This window comes from Staurois parvus, unplaced genomic scaffold, assembly GCF_062004578.1.
Source record: "Staurois parvus isolate SC_StPar_1 unplaced genomic scaffold, SC_StPar_1.0 ptg000175l, whole genome shotgun sequence".
Lineage (NCBI taxonomy): Eukaryota > Metazoa > Chordata > Amphibia > Anura > Ranidae > Staurois > Staurois parvus.
This window is the reverse complement of record NW_028317971.1, coordinates 2365572-2383544: the sequence shown is the minus strand read 5'-3', so window position 1 is coordinate 2383544 and position 17973 is coordinate 2365572. Positions and strand designations below refer to the sequence as shown.

Genomic DNA, 17973 nt, shown 5'->3' with positions numbered 1-17973 from the left:
GGGGGGTTTACTAGCTGTAGAAAAAAATGTCAAAAGCCAAAAACAGCAGCTGAAGAAACGTCAAGTGAGCATGAGGACTAAATGTGACAATGTTTTGGACCTAGCAATTGGCCACTAGGCCATACTGGGGGGGAGGGGGGGCATTTGCGACACATTTATGGTGGTATGTATGTAAGTAGAAGCACATTCAACAAATTAGTAGTTCTTTGTGTGACACTTTTACTATTTGTTGCTATACTTGTGATGAATGACAACAAATAAATGCCAACAATATTGGGGATGAGCAAATCGGAGATACATATTTTCTATTCCATGTTGAAGTAAATTGTTGATTATGTCAAGCAAGTAATTATTGTGTCACATCTTTGAGACGATTCTGCAATTACAATTTGTCTTTAAAGAGGCAGTCTCTATTTAAAAAAATTAAACAGTCAACAGCTGCAAATATAGTAGCTGCTGACTATTTTTTAATAAAGGGTCACTTACTTGTTCAGGGATCCAGCGCCCAGAATGGTTCTTTGCCAGTCTTCAGGTCAGGTGCCGGCTTGTTTAGTGTAGGAAGTCTAAGGTGACTTCTTACGGCTTCACATCTGGCTTCTCACTGTGCATGCATGAGTTGCACTGCACTTTGTGAATGGCTTCGCAGCCTCTTGGAACCAGTGATGTGTCCCATGAGGATGCGACCAAGGGGGTGGGCAAAATGTTCAGCGAAAGTGAGAGCAAGTACCTGCCAACACTAGGTAATCCCCCCCAAAAAAACAAAAAACTATAAGGCCTTTGCAAAGCTGCTATAAAAAACCACTTTCTGTGTGCAATTTACAAAGCACAAAGTAACCAACTGCAAAATTTGCTACAATAGCTGTGAAAGATCAAACTCTTATCTTTACCAGCAGACAAGCACCCTATGCATATCTCATATGTTTAAGCATAAAAAATATAACAGACAGTGCAGTGCTTAGTGTGCCTATAGATATATCGATAACCGTGCAATAAACAAACTAATAAAACTTAAAAATCATTAATATACAGCATTAGTAAAAAAAACTCCTTTATTTTCGAAGAACTTCTTCCACAAACTGTTCCACCTCATACAAATAGACTGAACAGAGTGCTTTATCCCTATTAAAAACTTTTATTGTATCCTTAAGGGCTAGTTCACACTAGATGCAGTTCAGTGCACTTTTTTCTGCATCAAAAATGCATGCACAGTGTTTCCCATGTATTCCAATGGCCCTGGTTCACACTAGTGCAGTCAGCTTCCGGTGCCGAAAAAAAAGAACCTGCTGCATTTTTTTCTGCACAGAACCATACTAGAACATAGCAAACTGCATCTGAACTGCGTGTGGTGTGAACTGTAAGCAAAAATGTGTCCGGAGTACATTTTTATGGTGTGAACTGGCCAAAAAACATAAAATTTACACTCACATGTAATAGTTTCCCTATCGAACCAGATGTAAACAGTGTTCAAAACTAAAGTCATTGGTCCTGTGCAATACCACTCCTACTGCCGATTAGGTGGCCACACTAGCTAACCCAGTAGACGTCATCCGAGGCCCCACGCAGATTCACAGAAGCTGTGAAGTTTTGAACTGAGCCCACAACAGGAGATCAACATGGTCCATTAAGAGACAAAAGGCGTTTATTGACCAAGTATAAATTATGTGAGGTCATATCATGGAGGTGAGCATACGTCTGGTGGTGGTGATGGTATAGCACACAGGTGAATTGAGCACAAGGTGTCACAGCACAAGAATCCATTCATTGAAGATAAAGAACTTTTTACTAATGCTGTATATTAATGATTTTTCATTTTGTTTTATTTTCTATACTGCACTGTTATCAATTATATTTATATGCACACTAAGCACTACACAAACTGTCAGTTGTAGGTGAAAAACAAAACTCCAATATTGTTAGAGGAGGGGAAGAAGAGGATTCTTAAAAGCAGAAATTCCTGTTTAGTTTGAAGTTCTATGTTATGTTTCTCTGTAACTGATGTGATACAGTTACATTACTCTTCCAACTTTTCCAAATAGCTTCTCTACCTTTAAAACTCCACCACTTGGCAGGTGAGATGGTTGCGTCAGTTTGGTCAGAGTTGCAACAGATTTAAATTCACCTTATGAACACATACATGATTCTATTACAAGATCCACCATTTGTCCCACTACCACAGATTTCTAAAGAGTACCTACACCTAATGAATTCCAGGACGTGCCGTGGCAGTATAACTAGGTTTGGAGTCTTCCCTTAATGGGCAAAATTTTATCTGCTGGAAGCTGCCGTTGTCTTACTTACACGTTAGACTAGTAATGAGCTTGGGTGTTACCTGGGTTTGGTCCAGACTCAGGTTTGTCTAATCCTGGCATTAGCTGTCAGTGCTGGGCCAATCAACTGCAGATGGGAAGTTCCCTGCCCTGCAGCTGGCATAGACAAATGGGTGGCGATGCTTGTGATATCATTGACCTAATATGGGCCCATGGCCATATTAGGCCAATGTCATGCAGCTGCAGGGTGGGATATCTCCCACCTGCCGTTCATTGACCCAGCAATGACAGCTAACCTAAAGGTTTAGACCGAACCAAAGCTCATTCCTATACAAGACTAGTGACGAAATTCAGTTTGGTCCAAACAGGGATCAGTCTGAACCCAGAGGGTGGCTTCTTCACTATTCTTGAAATAGCAAGCAGCTTATGAATTAGATAGTGCCACCACCCATAAGGAAGGTATTTAGCTTGGTAAAAAATTTTTGTTCTTTAAACAAGTTTTTTTTTTAATAGTTAAAAAAACCTCTTTTTTAGGGATGTTAGCTAATGAAATTCAATACCATTACCCTGGAAAAGGCTGGTTATAGGTATCTAGAGAGAATATTTTACCATGTTATTTTATCACTTCTGTTTGCTGCCATATGCTATAGATCTGCGTGCTCCGCTGTCATTTCCTGTGCTGTTCTGTGTGGTTAGGTCCCTGTCAGATGGTATTAAATAACAGCAGGTATCTCAAACATGATAGCTTGTATGTTTTCATTTTAAAGCCCTTCTTCAGCCTCATCATCATGTGCACAACTTCTGTTTGATGTCCCTATAAAATATGTTTTCTTGTGGAACAATCTGTGAAATCAAATCCATATTTAGGAAATGATAAATTCCTATGGCACAAATGAGAAAATAGCATAGCTAACTTTTTATGTATTTCTGTTTTAAAACATCATCTCTGTAAATATGATACCAGTTGTATACATTAGCTACTTCTGCTTTAATTACCTCTTTCTCTTCTTGATTGTACTATTTAAAGTGTAACTAAAAACAACTTTTTTTTTCCAAGTTTTGGATAGAGTGGAGAGGGATTAGAACAACTGTTTTACTGCTGTCTTTGCCCCCATTAGGGAATTTACCCTATTTGTCGTGTTTACTGTTATCATCAAAAGTAAAACGAAAAGAAAATCCCAAATTTTGGGTTGACACCAGAACAGTAATATAGGTGAAATCTTCCAATGAGGACACTGGTGACACTCCAGGATTCCCTCACTTTGGGGACGGGGGTTCTTCTTCTTTTTTTGGCTATGAGACAAGAAGTGAAGGGAAATCTCCCCTATGAAACACAGATAGTAAAAAAACTGACAGGGATTATAACAATCCTATACTCTATCCAAAATGAAAAAGAAAGTTTTGCTGTTAGCTAAGCTTTAAACCACATACGTAAAGAAGGCACTTTCTCTGCTCTTTTTTTTTTGCTCTTTTTGTTCATTTTCATGCACCACTTTGCTGTGCAAGCTAGTACAGGGAGCATTGTGATGCACATTTCAGTACATCAAACTGTATTTTTTTTCTTTTATATAACTTTAAGTGTTACATACTGACACTTCATTCATGTCATTGCACAGCAGGGTGGTGCATTGTGCTGCTGTGTGGCGACATGCAGTGCCATCCAGTACTGAATAATGCAGGTGACTGCATTGTGAGTGAGCCCTTATTACCGTTGCCTTGCTTCTCTTCTCTCTAACCATTAACATTGAAATCTCGTTTCCTCTGCATTGGCTGTAGGTGACCTTATGGACTTTCTACCTCACATAGTGTTTTAAATTAAGGCCAAGAAGTTCAGTTTTGGTCTCCTCAGACCAGAGAACCATCTTTTATTATACGTTTGCTGAGTCTCATACTCTACATGGCTATTAGCAGCTTCCACATAGTATTGGATATGTTGTATGGGTACGGTATTTTTTTTTTCTTAAGTAGTAACTTTCTTCTTGTCACCCTTGAAGAAAGCCAGGTTTTTATGGAGAAAAATTATCGTTCGCTAATATCTCTACGGTCAATGAAATTCTGTGCACCTCTAATGTTGCAGGGCTCCAATGAGATTAGGAAGATCAGTGGGTTGGAAAATCTGAAGAGATTACAATCTTTGGATCTCTCATCTAACCAGCTGTCCAGTCTCGAAGGTCTAGAGGGACTGAAACTTCTACATACACTTAACCTGCAAGACAATGAAGTATGTGACTCATCTTGTTCTTATGGTAACCATTATAATCTAAAGTTTAAAGAGTAACTCCACTTTTTTGGGGGAAAAACCCCATTCTCCTCTGGGTAATCTATGTACATTGCAAGGATTTTATCAAATGTTTGTTGCAGATTCCTACCTTTTTTATTCTGAAGAAATAGCTGTTTGTGTCCATGAGCAAAGTGAACGTGAAAAGGAGTGACTTTTTCATGAGTGATCAGGTGCTGGACTTGCAGTCTTCTAATGAGGAAAATGACAGGGTCTGCATCTCTATAGACATGATTATCCCTTTGGGATTATCTTGCCAAAACTGAAATATTTGTTGCAAAGGATGCCAAAAATCTAATTTGACTTTGCAGGCTTTTGGAAAATCAGTGAGCCAATCACACAAGCAGGAAATTACATTTGTTTACAGAACATCTTCAGGTTACCATATTAGATTGATTTTACAGATTACAGCACTGCAAATTTAAAAGTAAAGGTAATTTTAATAATGCTATATTACAATATGGCTTTTGCCTCAATTGTATTTTTTATTTGCAATATTTTTCCCACGAAAGTGGAGTGACCCTTTAAAATGGCATTGCTTTAATAAACTTCCCCAAACGGCCAAAAACTTTTGTCTTCAACCCTGTGACTTTTTATTTTGAAACATTTTAATGAACATGGAAAACATAATGTGAGACACTTTTATATTCCATATATATGTTTATTAAAATGCATAAGGTAACACGTATGACATTTGAACATAGGTCATAATACAAGCGGTTTTCTTCAAGAAAAAACACGAGATTATTAGAAAAATGACAAAGATAGTGTAAACCATTGCCTGATGAACAAGCAGAAAATAAGAATATTCCCAGACAGATGGATGTATGCAAATCAAAGAAGGCAGTCCTTGCTAGAAACAAATTACATGAACCCAGTCCACAAAGGACCAAAAACAGAACAAAATCAATTGGTAGAGGTAATATCAATAGCATAATAAATTTGTAGTATCAGTGACACAACGGGGAAGTATGGGAGAAGGGAGGGTAGTGATAGGTAGAACGTGTGGGGAGAGAGCAAATTAAAGAACCCCATTGTTCCTATGCCTGAGAATATGATCAGGGTGAAAGCCACAAGAGCCCTGAAGTCATTCTAAAACAGTCAACAATATCCAGCAGAAAAAGAAGGAAAAGAAAAAAGTCAGGAAAGAAGAAAGACAAAGAGAGGGTCAGCCCAGGACTCATCAAGGGACTGATATGTATCGGATCCATGAATCCCAAGTTTTATAAAATTTCTGGGTAGTGTTATTAAGGATACAGTCTGTCATTGACCATAATCCAGTAGTTAACTCTTGACATAGTCAAGGGGGACCATCGACTGCTTCCAATACTTGGCAATACTAATACTTGCCGCCAAAAACATATGTGATTAATTTTGTTGACCTCTTGGGAACCACATTAGGGAATTTTTGGAAAAGGGTGGTTTCGGGGGATCTATGGATATGTACTCCCATCACTGAGTAGGACAGATTAAACATCCAAATCCAAAACCTGATCACTACAGGGCATTGCCACCAGATGTGGCACATGGTTCCAACCTGGCCACAACGCCAGAAATAGGTGGGCGATACAGATGGGTGCATTCTCGCAACTCATGTAGGGATGAAGTACCATTGTAATAGTGTTTTATTATTAGCTTCTATTAGGGTTACATTATTAGACACTGGATAAAGCATAAGCAATATCTTGCCACTCAGATAAGTCAAAAGTAAGATTCAAGTCTCCTTCCCATTGAGTCATATACTTGAGTCATATAGGGAAGCTTGGAGATCGGGTCACTGAGGGAAGCATATAACAGATATGTCTCTTCAAACGGCCCTGGGATTGGCAAGAAAGTTCAAAAGTCGTAAGAGTAAGAGGTCCACCTAATAAATTGAGTTTAGATCGCAGGAAAGATACAATTTGATTATATCTAAAGATTTCACTAGGGAGTATCTGTAGCTTATCTTTGAAATGTTGTAAAGAGTATATTTGATCTACGTTAAAATAATTTTTTATCTTGAGTAGCCCTTTATTAATCCATTATTGAAATTATGTGGGTACCAATCCAGGCGGAAACTCTGGGTTGCAAAAGAGAGGGGCTAATGGTGTATGTGGAGATAACAGGGACTTAAGATGGCGTACTCTATCCCAGACAGCTAATGAATGCGATAAAGAAGGACATGTATAGGAGGGCGTAGATGGCTAGGAAGCCACATTAAGGAACCAATGGCCAAGGGACAGCAGGAAAGGGCTTCGATGGAAACCCAATGGGGTGTAGGCCCTGTAGCAGTAGTATAAGCTAATTGGGCAATTTGTGCAGCTTGAAAGTAGGCTTGTAGGTTTGGAAGGCCAATCCCACCTCGTGGCATTGAAGCATATAATGTTAGCTTGTTCATCCGGGGAATGATAGGCATCGTGGAGGGTCTGCACTGTGGATGGGCGCAATGAAACATTGAGAGCTGTTGTTTTTTTTATAGTTCAGGGAGAGGCCAGAGATTTGGAAGAATTGGTACAAAAAGGGATAGCAGATTAGGTAAAGTAACTTCGGGGTCAGTAATGTGTTTCATTTGTGTTCTTGTTGTTCACAACTGACACCGTGAATGTCAGAATGTGAGGGAATTGCCGTGGCCAGCGGTTCAATTGCTAGCGCAAAAATAAAGGAGAGAGCGGACAGCCCTGTCTCGTCCGCATCAAATGGGAAACACTGAAGATCTATATCCTCTGATGGAAACTTGAGCTGAGCGGGAACTATGTAGAGTTTGCAATAAAGAATGAAAGATGGGACCGAACCAAAAGGCCTTCAAGGTAGTAAATAAATATTCCCATGTTAAGCTAGGGAGACACTTTTAAAACCCTGTACTGCATATGTGAATTTTTTGCTGTTATCCATAGCAACAATTAGATTTTTTTTTTATTAATTACCTATAAAATCTATTTCTTTGAGTACATCTCGGGACACAGAGCAGGTTATCAACATAACTATCTGGGTTATGCGCCACCTGTAGGTGAATGGACACTGGCAGACAAAAAACAGACAGGAAGTCTGCCCCTTTATAACCCCACCTACACAGGAAGTCCCTCAGTTTTGTAGCAAGCAATAAACTCCCAGAAGGAGGATGTACCTATAAATCTATTTTATAAGGAAGTAGAAATTTTCTTTATCATACGATGCAGAGCAGACTATAAACATAACTATCTGGGATGTCCCAAAGCAATGTCCTTGAGAGGAGGGAGATACACATCACAGAAAACTGCCACTGGCCAAAGGACCTATTCTTCCACATGTAACACACTGCGGCCAAAGGCAATATCCTCTGTAGCTCTGACTTCCACTTTGTAGAACCTTGTGAATGTATGAACTGAGGGCCAGATAGCAGCCTTGCAAACCTGAGCCACCAACACCAGTAGGCAAATTGCCCAAGAAGATCCTACACTTCTGGTAGAATGCGCTTTTACCCGAAAGGGTGGGGCTTTACCCTTCAAGCTATAAGCCTGAATGATTACCTGACGGATGCAATGAGAAATAGTTGTCTTGGATGCCGCTTGCCCTTTCCTGGGCCCTTCTGGTAGCACAAACAAGGAATTCAACCTTCTGAATTGTGCTGACCTTTCCAAATAGACTCTTACAGCTTCCAAAGAATGCAGGGTCCTTTCTCCTGCCGCCCGAGGATTTGGGAAAAAGGAGGGTAGGACAGTGTCTTGATTCAGTTGAAAATTAGAAACCACTTTAGGCAAAAAGAATGGATGAGAACACACAACACCACCTTATCATGATGCAAAATCAGAAACGGCTGCTTACAAGAGAGCTACCAGCTCTGACACCCTCCTTGCCAAAATGATTGCAATCAAGAAAAACACTTTGCGCATGAAAAGGATTAGCAAAGCATTGCCAATAGGTTCAAAGGGTGGCTTCTACAAGACTGCCAATACTAAATTTTAAGTATTAACAGCACAAGGGTGGTCTTCCACGAGGGACCATATGTAGTAACCCCTGCAAAAATGTCTGAATCAACGAGTGTGAGGCAATCGTTTTTTTTTTGTTTTTTTTAAAGCTGAAATCTGACCTTTTTAATAGTGCCTTAAGGCAACTTCATCTCCACTCCTGACTAGAGAAATTAGAGAATTCTTCCAATCACATATTTCCGGGGATGCCATTTTCTGGCCTCACACCAGACAATGTAAGATTTCCACAACCTGTAATAGATGTTTCTAGAAACCGCCTTCCTGGCGTTTGGAAGTGTAGAGACCACTGTGCCTAAAATCCCCCTATCTCTCAAGATCTGGGCTTCAATAGCCAAGCCATAAAATTTAGCGAACGTAAGGCAGAGTGGAATATTGGTCCCCAAGACAGTAGGTCTGACCGGGATAGAAGAGCCCATGGACAGTCCAAAGCCATCTTCACAATGTCTGCATACCAAGCCCTCCTAGGCCAGGCTGGGGCTACCAATATTACCCAAATTATTTCTTCTTGAATCCTGCGTAAGAGACGTGGGAGAAACTGAATTGGGGGAAAGGCAAAGATTAAGGAGAACTGGTCCCAAGGAACCACCATGAGTGGATCTCTTGTCCTGGGCACACATTTTGACAATTTGCCCAATTTGTTGTTGAACCTGGATGCCAATAGATCTACGTATGGGGTTCCCCAACACTGGCAAATTGCCAAAAAAAATTTGGGGCGCAAAGACCACTCCCCTGGAACTAACTGCTGGTGGCTGACAAAATCTGATTGCCAGTTCTCTACCCCCAGAATGTGTATTGCTGATAGAAAACACACATCTAACTCTGTCCAATACAGAATGTGGTTTACTTCCTCCTGATCCAACCTTCTCCTGGTGCTACCTTGGTGGTTCATATAAGCCATGGTTGTTGCATTGTCGGACTGAATCCTGATCAGATACCCATGCAGTATGATCGTCCAAAATTTCAGAGCAAGGTGTACTGCCGGAAGCTCAAAGATATTGATGGGCAAACTGTTTCCAGACAAGACCACCTTCCCTGGACTGTGGCTCCCTCCAGAACAGCCCCCCAACCGGAGAGACTGGAATCCGTGGTCACTGTTCTCCAAATAACCGGAAGAAAAGATTTTCCTTTTTCCAAATTCCGAGCCACCAACCACCACTTCAGACTCTGTCGAACTTTGGGGTCAGAGATATACAATAACCCAATTATTATTATTATTATACAGGACTTATATAGCGCCGACAGTTTGCTTAGCGCTTTACATTATGGAGGGAGACAGTACAGTAACAATACAGTTCAATACAAGAGGGATTAGAGGGCCCTGCTCCTTGGAGCTTACAATCTAGGAGGGAGGGGATAGTGGTACAAGAGGTAATTAGCTGTGGGGGATGGAGTGGTAGGAGGAGTAGGGGATTCCAGTATTAGCTGGGGTTGGGGTAGGCTTCCCTGAAGAGATGGGTTTTCAGAGTGCGCCTAAAAGTGAGCAGAGTAGGCGATAGCCTGATGGCTTGGGGTAGGGAATCCCAGAGGATGGGTAAAGCCCTTGAGACATCCTGGAGACGAGCATGGGAGGAGGAGACAAGGGAGCTAGAGAGTAGGAGGTCTTGCAAGGAGCGGAGAGTACGGTTTGGGTGATATTTAGAGACAAGGTCGGTGATGTACAGTGAGGAACAGAAGTATTTGAACACCCTGCAATTTTGCAAGTTCTCTCACTTAGAAATCATGGAGGGGTCTGAAATTCACATTGTAGGTGCATTCCCACTCTGAGAGACAGAATTAAAAAAAAAATTCAGGAAATCACATTGTATGATTTTTAAAGAATTTATTTGTCTTGCACTGCTGAACATAAGTATTTGAACACCTGAGAAAATCAGTGTTAATATTTGGTACAGAAGCCTTTGTTTGCAATTACAGAGGTCAAATGTTTCCTGTAGTTCTTGACCAGGTTTGCACACACTGCAACAGGGATTTTGGCCCACTCCTCCACACAGATCTCCTCTAGATCTGTCAGGTTTTGGGGCCGTCGCTGAGCAACATGGAGTTTCAGCTCCCTCCAAACATCTTCTATTGGATTTAGGTCTGGAGACTGGCTAGGCCACTCCAGAACCTTGATATGCTTCTTACGGAGCCACTCCTTGGTTATCCTGGCTGTGTGCTTCGGGTCGTTGTCATGTTGGAAGACCCAGCCACGACCCATCTTCAATACTCTGACTGAGGGAAGGAGGTTGTTGCTCAAAGTCTCACAATAAATGGCCCCATTCATCCTCTCCTTAATACAGTGCAGTCATCCTGTCCCCTTCGTAGAAAAGCACCCCCAAAGCATGATTTTACCACCCCCATGCTTCACAGTAGGGATGGTGTTCTTGGGATGCAACTCATCCTTCTTTTTCCTCCAAACACGACGAGTGAAGTTTAGACCAAAAATTTCTACTTTGGTCTCATCTGACCACATGACTTTCTCCCATGCCTCCTCTGGATCATCCAGATGGTCATTGGCAAACTTCAGACGGGCCTGGACATGTGATGACTTGAGCAGGGGAACCTTCCGTGCAATGCATGATTTGAAACCATGACGGCTTAGTGTTCTACCGACAGTGACCTTTGAAACCGTGGTCCCAGCTCTCTTCATGTCATTGACCAGCTCCTCCCTTGTAGTTCTGGGCTGATTCCTCACCTTTCTTATCATCAGTGATACCCCACGAGGTGAGATCTTGCATGGAGCCCCAGTTCGAGAGAGACTGACAGTCATCTTTAGCCTCTTCCATTTTCTAACAATTGCTCCAACAGTTGATCTATTTTCACCAAGCTGCTTGGCAATTGCCCCGTAGCCCTTTCCAGCCTTGTGGAGGTCCACAATTTTGTCTCTGGTGTCTTTTGACAGCTCTTTGGTCTTGCCCATGGTAGTAGTTGGCGTCTGACTGACTGTGGGGTGGACAGGTGTCTTTAAAGAGGTCAGACAGGTGCTACTAATTTAGATTAATGAGTGGAGTAGTGGTGGACTTTTTAAAGGCAGAGTAACAGGGATGGGGGGAATACTAGAAGCTCAGTTTTGGAAAGGTTGAGTTTGAGGAAGTGGAGTGACATCCAGTCCGATATGTCACTTAGTAGGCTGGTTATGCGATTAAAGACTGAGGGGGTGAGGGGTAGAGAGATAGATTTGTGTGTCATCGGCATAGAGATGGTAGTTGAAGCCGTGGGAGTTTATCAGTTGGCCAAGGGAGGAAGTGTAGATGGAGAAGAGGAGGGGTTCGAGGACAGAGCCTTGAGGGACCCCGACAGAGAGAGGGAGTGAAGGGGAGGTGGCAGCGTTATAGGTAACACTGAAGGAGCGCTGCTATAGATAGAGGAGAACCAGGAGAGAGCGGAGTCTCTGAGGCCAAGAGAGTGCAGTTTTTTGAGGAGGGGGTGGTCAACCATGTCAAAAGCCGCAGAGAGGTCAAGTAGTAGGAGTATAGTATAGAGGCCATTGGTTTTGACAGTTCGTAGGTCATTGGTGAGTTTGAGTAGGGCAGTTTTGGTGGAGTGTAGGGAGCAGAAGCCGGACTGTAAAAGGTCGAGAAGGTTGTTGTCAGTGAGATGGGAGCTCAGGCGATTGAAGACTAAGCGTTCTAGGAGTTTAGAGGTAAATGGCAGTAGGGAGATGGGTCTTAGGTTGTTCAGGTCAGAGGGGTCCAGGGAGGGTTTCTTAAGTATGGGAGTGATGTGCGCGTGCTTTAGAGGGGAGGGGAAGGTACTGGTGGAGAGGGAAAGATTGAAGATGTGAGGGAGCATAGGATGGAGGAGGAGGGGGACCGCAGGAGTTGTGAGGGTACAGGGGGCAGGTGGTGAGGCGGGCTTCGGAGAAAGTCTTAGTGACCTCTTCGGTGGTAGTGAAGTCAAGAGAGCAAAGTGTTGATGGGGTTATTGTGTGAGGAGTGCTAAGTGGGGTGGGTGTCTGAGCAGTGGCGAAGTCCCTACGAATTGCGTCCATCCTGTTTTTGAAGTGGTTGGCGTCAATCCTGTTTTTGAAGTGGTTGGCAATCTCGTGGGCGGTAAGTGAGGTACTTGGTGGAGGTGGAGGCGGAGAAAGTAGAGAGTTAAAAGTGGAGAAAAGTTGGCGAGAACTGGAGGAGAAGGTATTATTGAGGGTAATAAAGTAGGCTTGTTTGGCAGCGTGAAGGGAGGAAGTGTATGTTAAGAAGGCAGATTTATAGCGGGTGAACGCTTGTTGGGATTTGGTTTTACGCTGTAGTCACTCCAGAGCACGATTATGTCGTTTGAGGTTTCTGGTGTGGTCGGTCTGCCAGGGTTGTAGCGGTCGGGGCCTAATGCTTCATGTTGTTGGGGGTTCGAGCGAGTCTAAAGCGGCTGAAAGCTTGGACCCTCTTTTTCCAGACAGATAGAATGTTTCTCTGCAGAGGTCTGGAATGGAACTGCATAAGGACCTGCCTCAAATGAAGACACCATCTTCCCCAGCACCCTCATGCAAAGGTGTACAGCTCTTTCCTTGGGGCAGGAAAACGTTTGCTTGAACCTTATCTAGGATCATCCCTAAGTACTCCAGGCTTTGAACTGGCTCCAAAGCTGACTTTTCGACATTTATAACCCAGCCTAAACTTTCCAGAAACCTTACTGCAAGAAGAAAATTCTGCCTTAGACCTAGAACCAACTGCTCTCTGAGCAATAGATCATCCAAATATCCTAACACCGATACTCCCTCAGTTCTTAGCATGGCCAACACTGGAGCAAGAATTTTTGTGTATACTTGGGGTGCTGTGGCAAGCCCGAAAGGCAGAGCCACAAACTGAAAATGGCAACTTTCTAATGCAAACCACAGGAAACTGATGAGGCTGTAAATTGGCACATGCAAGTAGACATCTTTGATGTCTATGGATGCTAGAAAGTCCCCCGCTTGTAGTGAAGCTACCACTGAGGAGACTAATTCCATCCAAAAAGGATGAACGTTTAAAAACTGGTTCAACACCTTGAGATCTAGGATAGGCCTTACATTCCTGTTCGGGTTAGGAACCGTGAACAGGTTTGAGTGGAAGCCCTTCAACCTGTCACTTAACGGTAGCTCCACAACTCCACAATTACTCCCTGAAACAACCTCGAGTGCTTGAAACAAGGAATTCCTTTTTTGTTGATTTGTGGGTATGTTGGATCTCAAAAAATGGAGAGGGGGCCTTGTCCTGGACCACCACTCTCCAGGCACTTGGACAAAAATAGAAGTCACAAGTGGGGGCGCCCCTTCATAAGAAGGACTTAGTATCTGCCTTAGAGGATTTTTAAACTCAGGGCTTCTTCTGCCACTAGCCTTGCAACTTTCCTCTAGTACCAGATGCTTGTGGGCACCTAAACTGTCCGAAGAACAAAGTACTAATCACCGAGGCTCCAGACCCCTTAAAGGGCGGAAGCTTAGTCTTTCTCTTTAATGCCAGAAGCGCACTCTTCACCCCCCCCCCCCCCGGAGATTTTTATATTTATCCAAATCCTTGCCAAACAGGCATTCCCCATGAAAAGGAAACCCAGTTAGCAATTTTTCGCAAGGCAATTCAGCTGACCAGCTTTTCATCCACAAGATTCTGCGCGTTTGTTCAAGGAAAAGGAAGCAATTTAACCAATCACAAAACCTGCTGTATTGAATCTTACAAGGCAACTACCGCAAAGCATAAAGCACAAGGTAAATCTGCCATATCCTCAGCAGACTCTACTTCCTGCCCAGGAGGATTCCTAAGCAACTGTTTAACACGGTCTTTCAGGGACTGACAGACTCCAATTGCTGCCACAGACGGCTGTGCAACAGACCCATCGAGAGTAAAGGAAGCTTTTTGCAAAGATTCAAACTTATCAGCTGGGTCTTTAAACACTTGAGCATTGTCCACTAGACAAGTCAAATTTTTATTCAGGGAAGAAACGGCAGTGTCCACAACCAGCATGGTCCATTTATTAACACATTTCTCCTCCATAGGATACAGAAGTGAAAATCTTTCAGGAGGTAAAAAAAATCTATCCAAGTTCTCCCATTCTGCACTGATCACCTGCTCCAACAGCACGTGCAGAGGAAAAGCCTGGGAACACTGTGGAGGCTGTAATGACCCCAGAGAGGAGTAGGAAACCTCAGAGGCCTCTTGAATCCAGAGCGGACCATTCCTGTAGAAGGTTGAACCAACAACCTCTGGGACTGAGATGCAGACACTACCTGACCCTCCTAAGGAACTGACCCTTCAGAAGTGGAGTCCTCTGCTTGGTCCTCCTCTAATTCATCAATAGCCTCTTACTCAGCCTCCTCTACCCATTCTTGCTCCAACACAGGAGGTTCAGGGGAGGGGAATCTTTCACGCTTTTTACCTCCCTGTGTAAAAAGAAGCAATCATGCCAGCAATCTTATTCTCTAAACCAGCCAATGCTGATGCTAAAACATCTTTAGTAACGTTAACCGAAGTGGATGCACCAATCATTGCCACAATTTCAGACAATCACAGTGGCTCAGATTGGCCTGTGCCTTCTGATCTTTCAGGGGAAGCTACCATAGTGCAACATCGACTAGGTTCCTCAGGACCTGGTGGAGAAGCACTGCGCCCCTTCCTGCTGTGTTCCCCCCACTCTGCTTTCTGGAAGACATTACTCACTCCAAGTAAACTGCCAATACTGTTATACTTGTGACAAATGATACTTGCTCTCCTAGCAGATTACTCCCATTAGATTTAGGCTGTGAGCCAGCTAACAACAGTGATCACAGCCCAAACTGCCAGAAGCACACTAATTAAGCCCCCAGTCTGGTCTGGCCACCAGTACCATGCACCCAAACTCATGTGACCAGCAGAATAGCCTGCTCTGTGTCCCTCTCCTGCCACTGACCATTCACGTGTATGCAGATACCCCCTAAGAAAGATGGCTTCCTGCCGCTTCCAGCCACCACTGCGCATGTGTGGGCATACCTCATGCACACCCACCGTGGCCACACGCACTCCCGTGACTGTGCAGGTGCCCTGCAGCTCAAATAGCCAGCTACTCCTCCCCTCATCCACTTGCTAATAGCAGCGGTCAACTAGAGAGGTGGCCAAATTAAGCAGATGGGACCGCATAATGGATGTAGTGCAACAAGAAAATGCCACCTTTTAACTTAATTCACTCCACCTAGGAACACAGAGTTGGCTTCTCCGCTTCCCTCTTGTGGCCAAGACTGTGAACAGGCTCTGTGCTTTTGTATAAAAAAAAAATGGGCAGCCATAGTTATAAATGAAAGCTATGGTATAACGGTTTGTCTCTACAACACATCATAAACAAAATATGTTTTCTCCTTAGCTTCATATCTCTCTTTTCCTTTTTCAAGAAAAAAGAAGAGGGAGCAAACTCGCCAACCTCGTCGCAGGATTTTGTCCACAGACAAAAAAAATCCAATTTTCACCCGTCACGGTGTCCTTTTGTCATAAAAGACCCTCATGGACTTGGCCCCCTGTCTTTTCCTGGGGACCCTGCCTCAGACCTGTATAGTACCCTGCCGGAAACACCTTGGTCAGATAACAACTGCACAGCACCGTAAGGCCTTACTACAGCCAATCCCTGAGTCTACCATCTTCTCAGCAGAGTATTTTAGCATCCAGCCATCCGAATGGATCTGATTATGCAGTCCCTTGATTCTTTATTAGAACTTTTTTGAGACTGGTGGTACTCTTACAGAGAGTGACCATCACCTTCAAGACACTGATGAAAAAACTGAGGGACTTCCTGTGTAGGAAGGGTTGTATAGGGGAGAACTTCCTGTCAGTGTTTTGTCTGTCGGTGTCCATTCACCTATAGGTGGCCCATAACCCTGATAGTCATGTTTATAGCCTGCTCTGTGTCCCTTGATGAACAGTAAAGATATACATTTGCTGGTCTGTTCCAAACTGAGCAAGAAAACCGAGTAATCAAACCAACTTGGTTACTGTAGACCACACCATAGTACTTGTCTGTTCTGTAAATGTTTTATCTGACTTCCAAAATATCTATTGATGTCTAGGTGTATGAAATATGCCCTCTATTTTTACAGATTTGTCAGATCAGTGAAATTGCTTTCATTGAAGATCTGCCTTTCCTCCATGTTCTGAATCTTCTAAAGAATCCAGTACAGGTGAGTACCGTGGCTACAAATGTCACAGATTTCCACCAATAGATACTTCTTTTAAGGGAAACCTGTGTTGAGAGAATATGGAGCCTGTTGTTTCTGACAAGAAAATGCTACTTATCTAGCCGTTAAACTGGACCACATAGTCTTTGCCATGAAACAAGCGTTCAAGTGTAAATTGTGAACTTCTGATCTGCATTCCTGTTGTGGGTCAGCAACTCGAAAAGTACTGAAGTCATTAGAGCAGCATGGCAGCCAGGCAACTAATATTACAGTTGTTGAAAACAGGTGTGCACATGGGTAATGATGATGTCATTGATGATTATGATGTACAGTAATTGATGCACCAATGATGATGTAATTGATGATTATGATGCTGTTATCGATGATGATGTAATCGATGATGTAATTGACATGTCATCTATGCATTCTGTATGCAGGCCATCTAATTGGCTGACCAACTAATCAGTAAGCACAATGTATACAGTCCCCCACTCACTCTGATGGGAATACATTAGACCTTGTTTTCTCCCATCTTTGCACTCCCTACAACCTCACAAACACCCCCTTTCCTCTCTCTGATCACAATCTCATCACCTTCACAGTCTCCTCATCTTCAAACACCTATCCCTCCGAACAGCAAACAATTACCCAAAGAAACCTTCACATTTTGAACCCTGCTCCTTTGCAGTCTGCAACTGACCAACTCAATGAAAGAATCTCTCCTCTGTCCTGCCCTGACCTGGCCACTGCTGTTTATAACAGTTCGCTTTCATCCGCATTAGACTCGCTTGCTCCTCTAACAACACAAAGCATCAGGCCCCGACTGTTACAACCTTGGCAGACTGACCACACCAGAAATCTTAAACAACATAGTCGTGCGCTGAAGCGATTGTGGCGTAAAACCAAATCCCACCAAGCTTTCACCCGATATAAATCTGCTTTCTTAACATACAATTCCTCCCTTCATGCTGCCAAACAAGCCTACTTTGTCACTCTTAATAATACCTTCTCATCCAGTCCTCGTCGTCTCTTCTCTACTTTTAACTCTCTTCTCTCCACCTCCACCCAGTACCTCACTCACTGCTCATGAGATTGCAAATCATTTCAAGAACAAGATTGACGCAATTCGTAGGGGCGTCGCTACTGCACAGACATCCATCCCACTTAGCATACATTATACTAAACCTCCCTCAACACTTTCCTCTTTTGACCTCGCCACTACCGAAGAGGTCACTAAGGTTTTCTCAGAAGCCTTTCTCACTACCTGCCCCCTGGATCCTGTCCCCTCACAACTGCTACGGTCACCCTCTTCTTCCATCCTATGCACCCTCACTCACATCTTCAATCTTTCCCTCTCTACTGGTACCTTCCTCTCCCCTCTAAAGCATGCGCACA

At 43.2% G+C, this 17973-nt stretch overlaps 1 protein-coding gene across 2 annotated transcripts in view; it reads left to right on the top strand.

Moving 5' to 3' along the window:
• LRGUK (leucine rich repeats and guanylate kinase domain containing) overlaps positions 1–17973 on the top strand; it is a 97413-nt gene that overhangs the window by 29539 nt on the left and 49901 nt on the right. For both annotated transcript variants that reach the window (XM_089676872.1, XM_089676873.1), the window contains exons 7-8: positions 4345–4488; positions 16501–16581. In XM_089676872.1, the coding sequence (XP_089532998.1) occupies positions 4345–4488; positions 16501–16581 (225 nt within the window). The remainder of the gene's footprint in view (positions 1–4344; positions 4489–16500; positions 16582–17973) is intronic.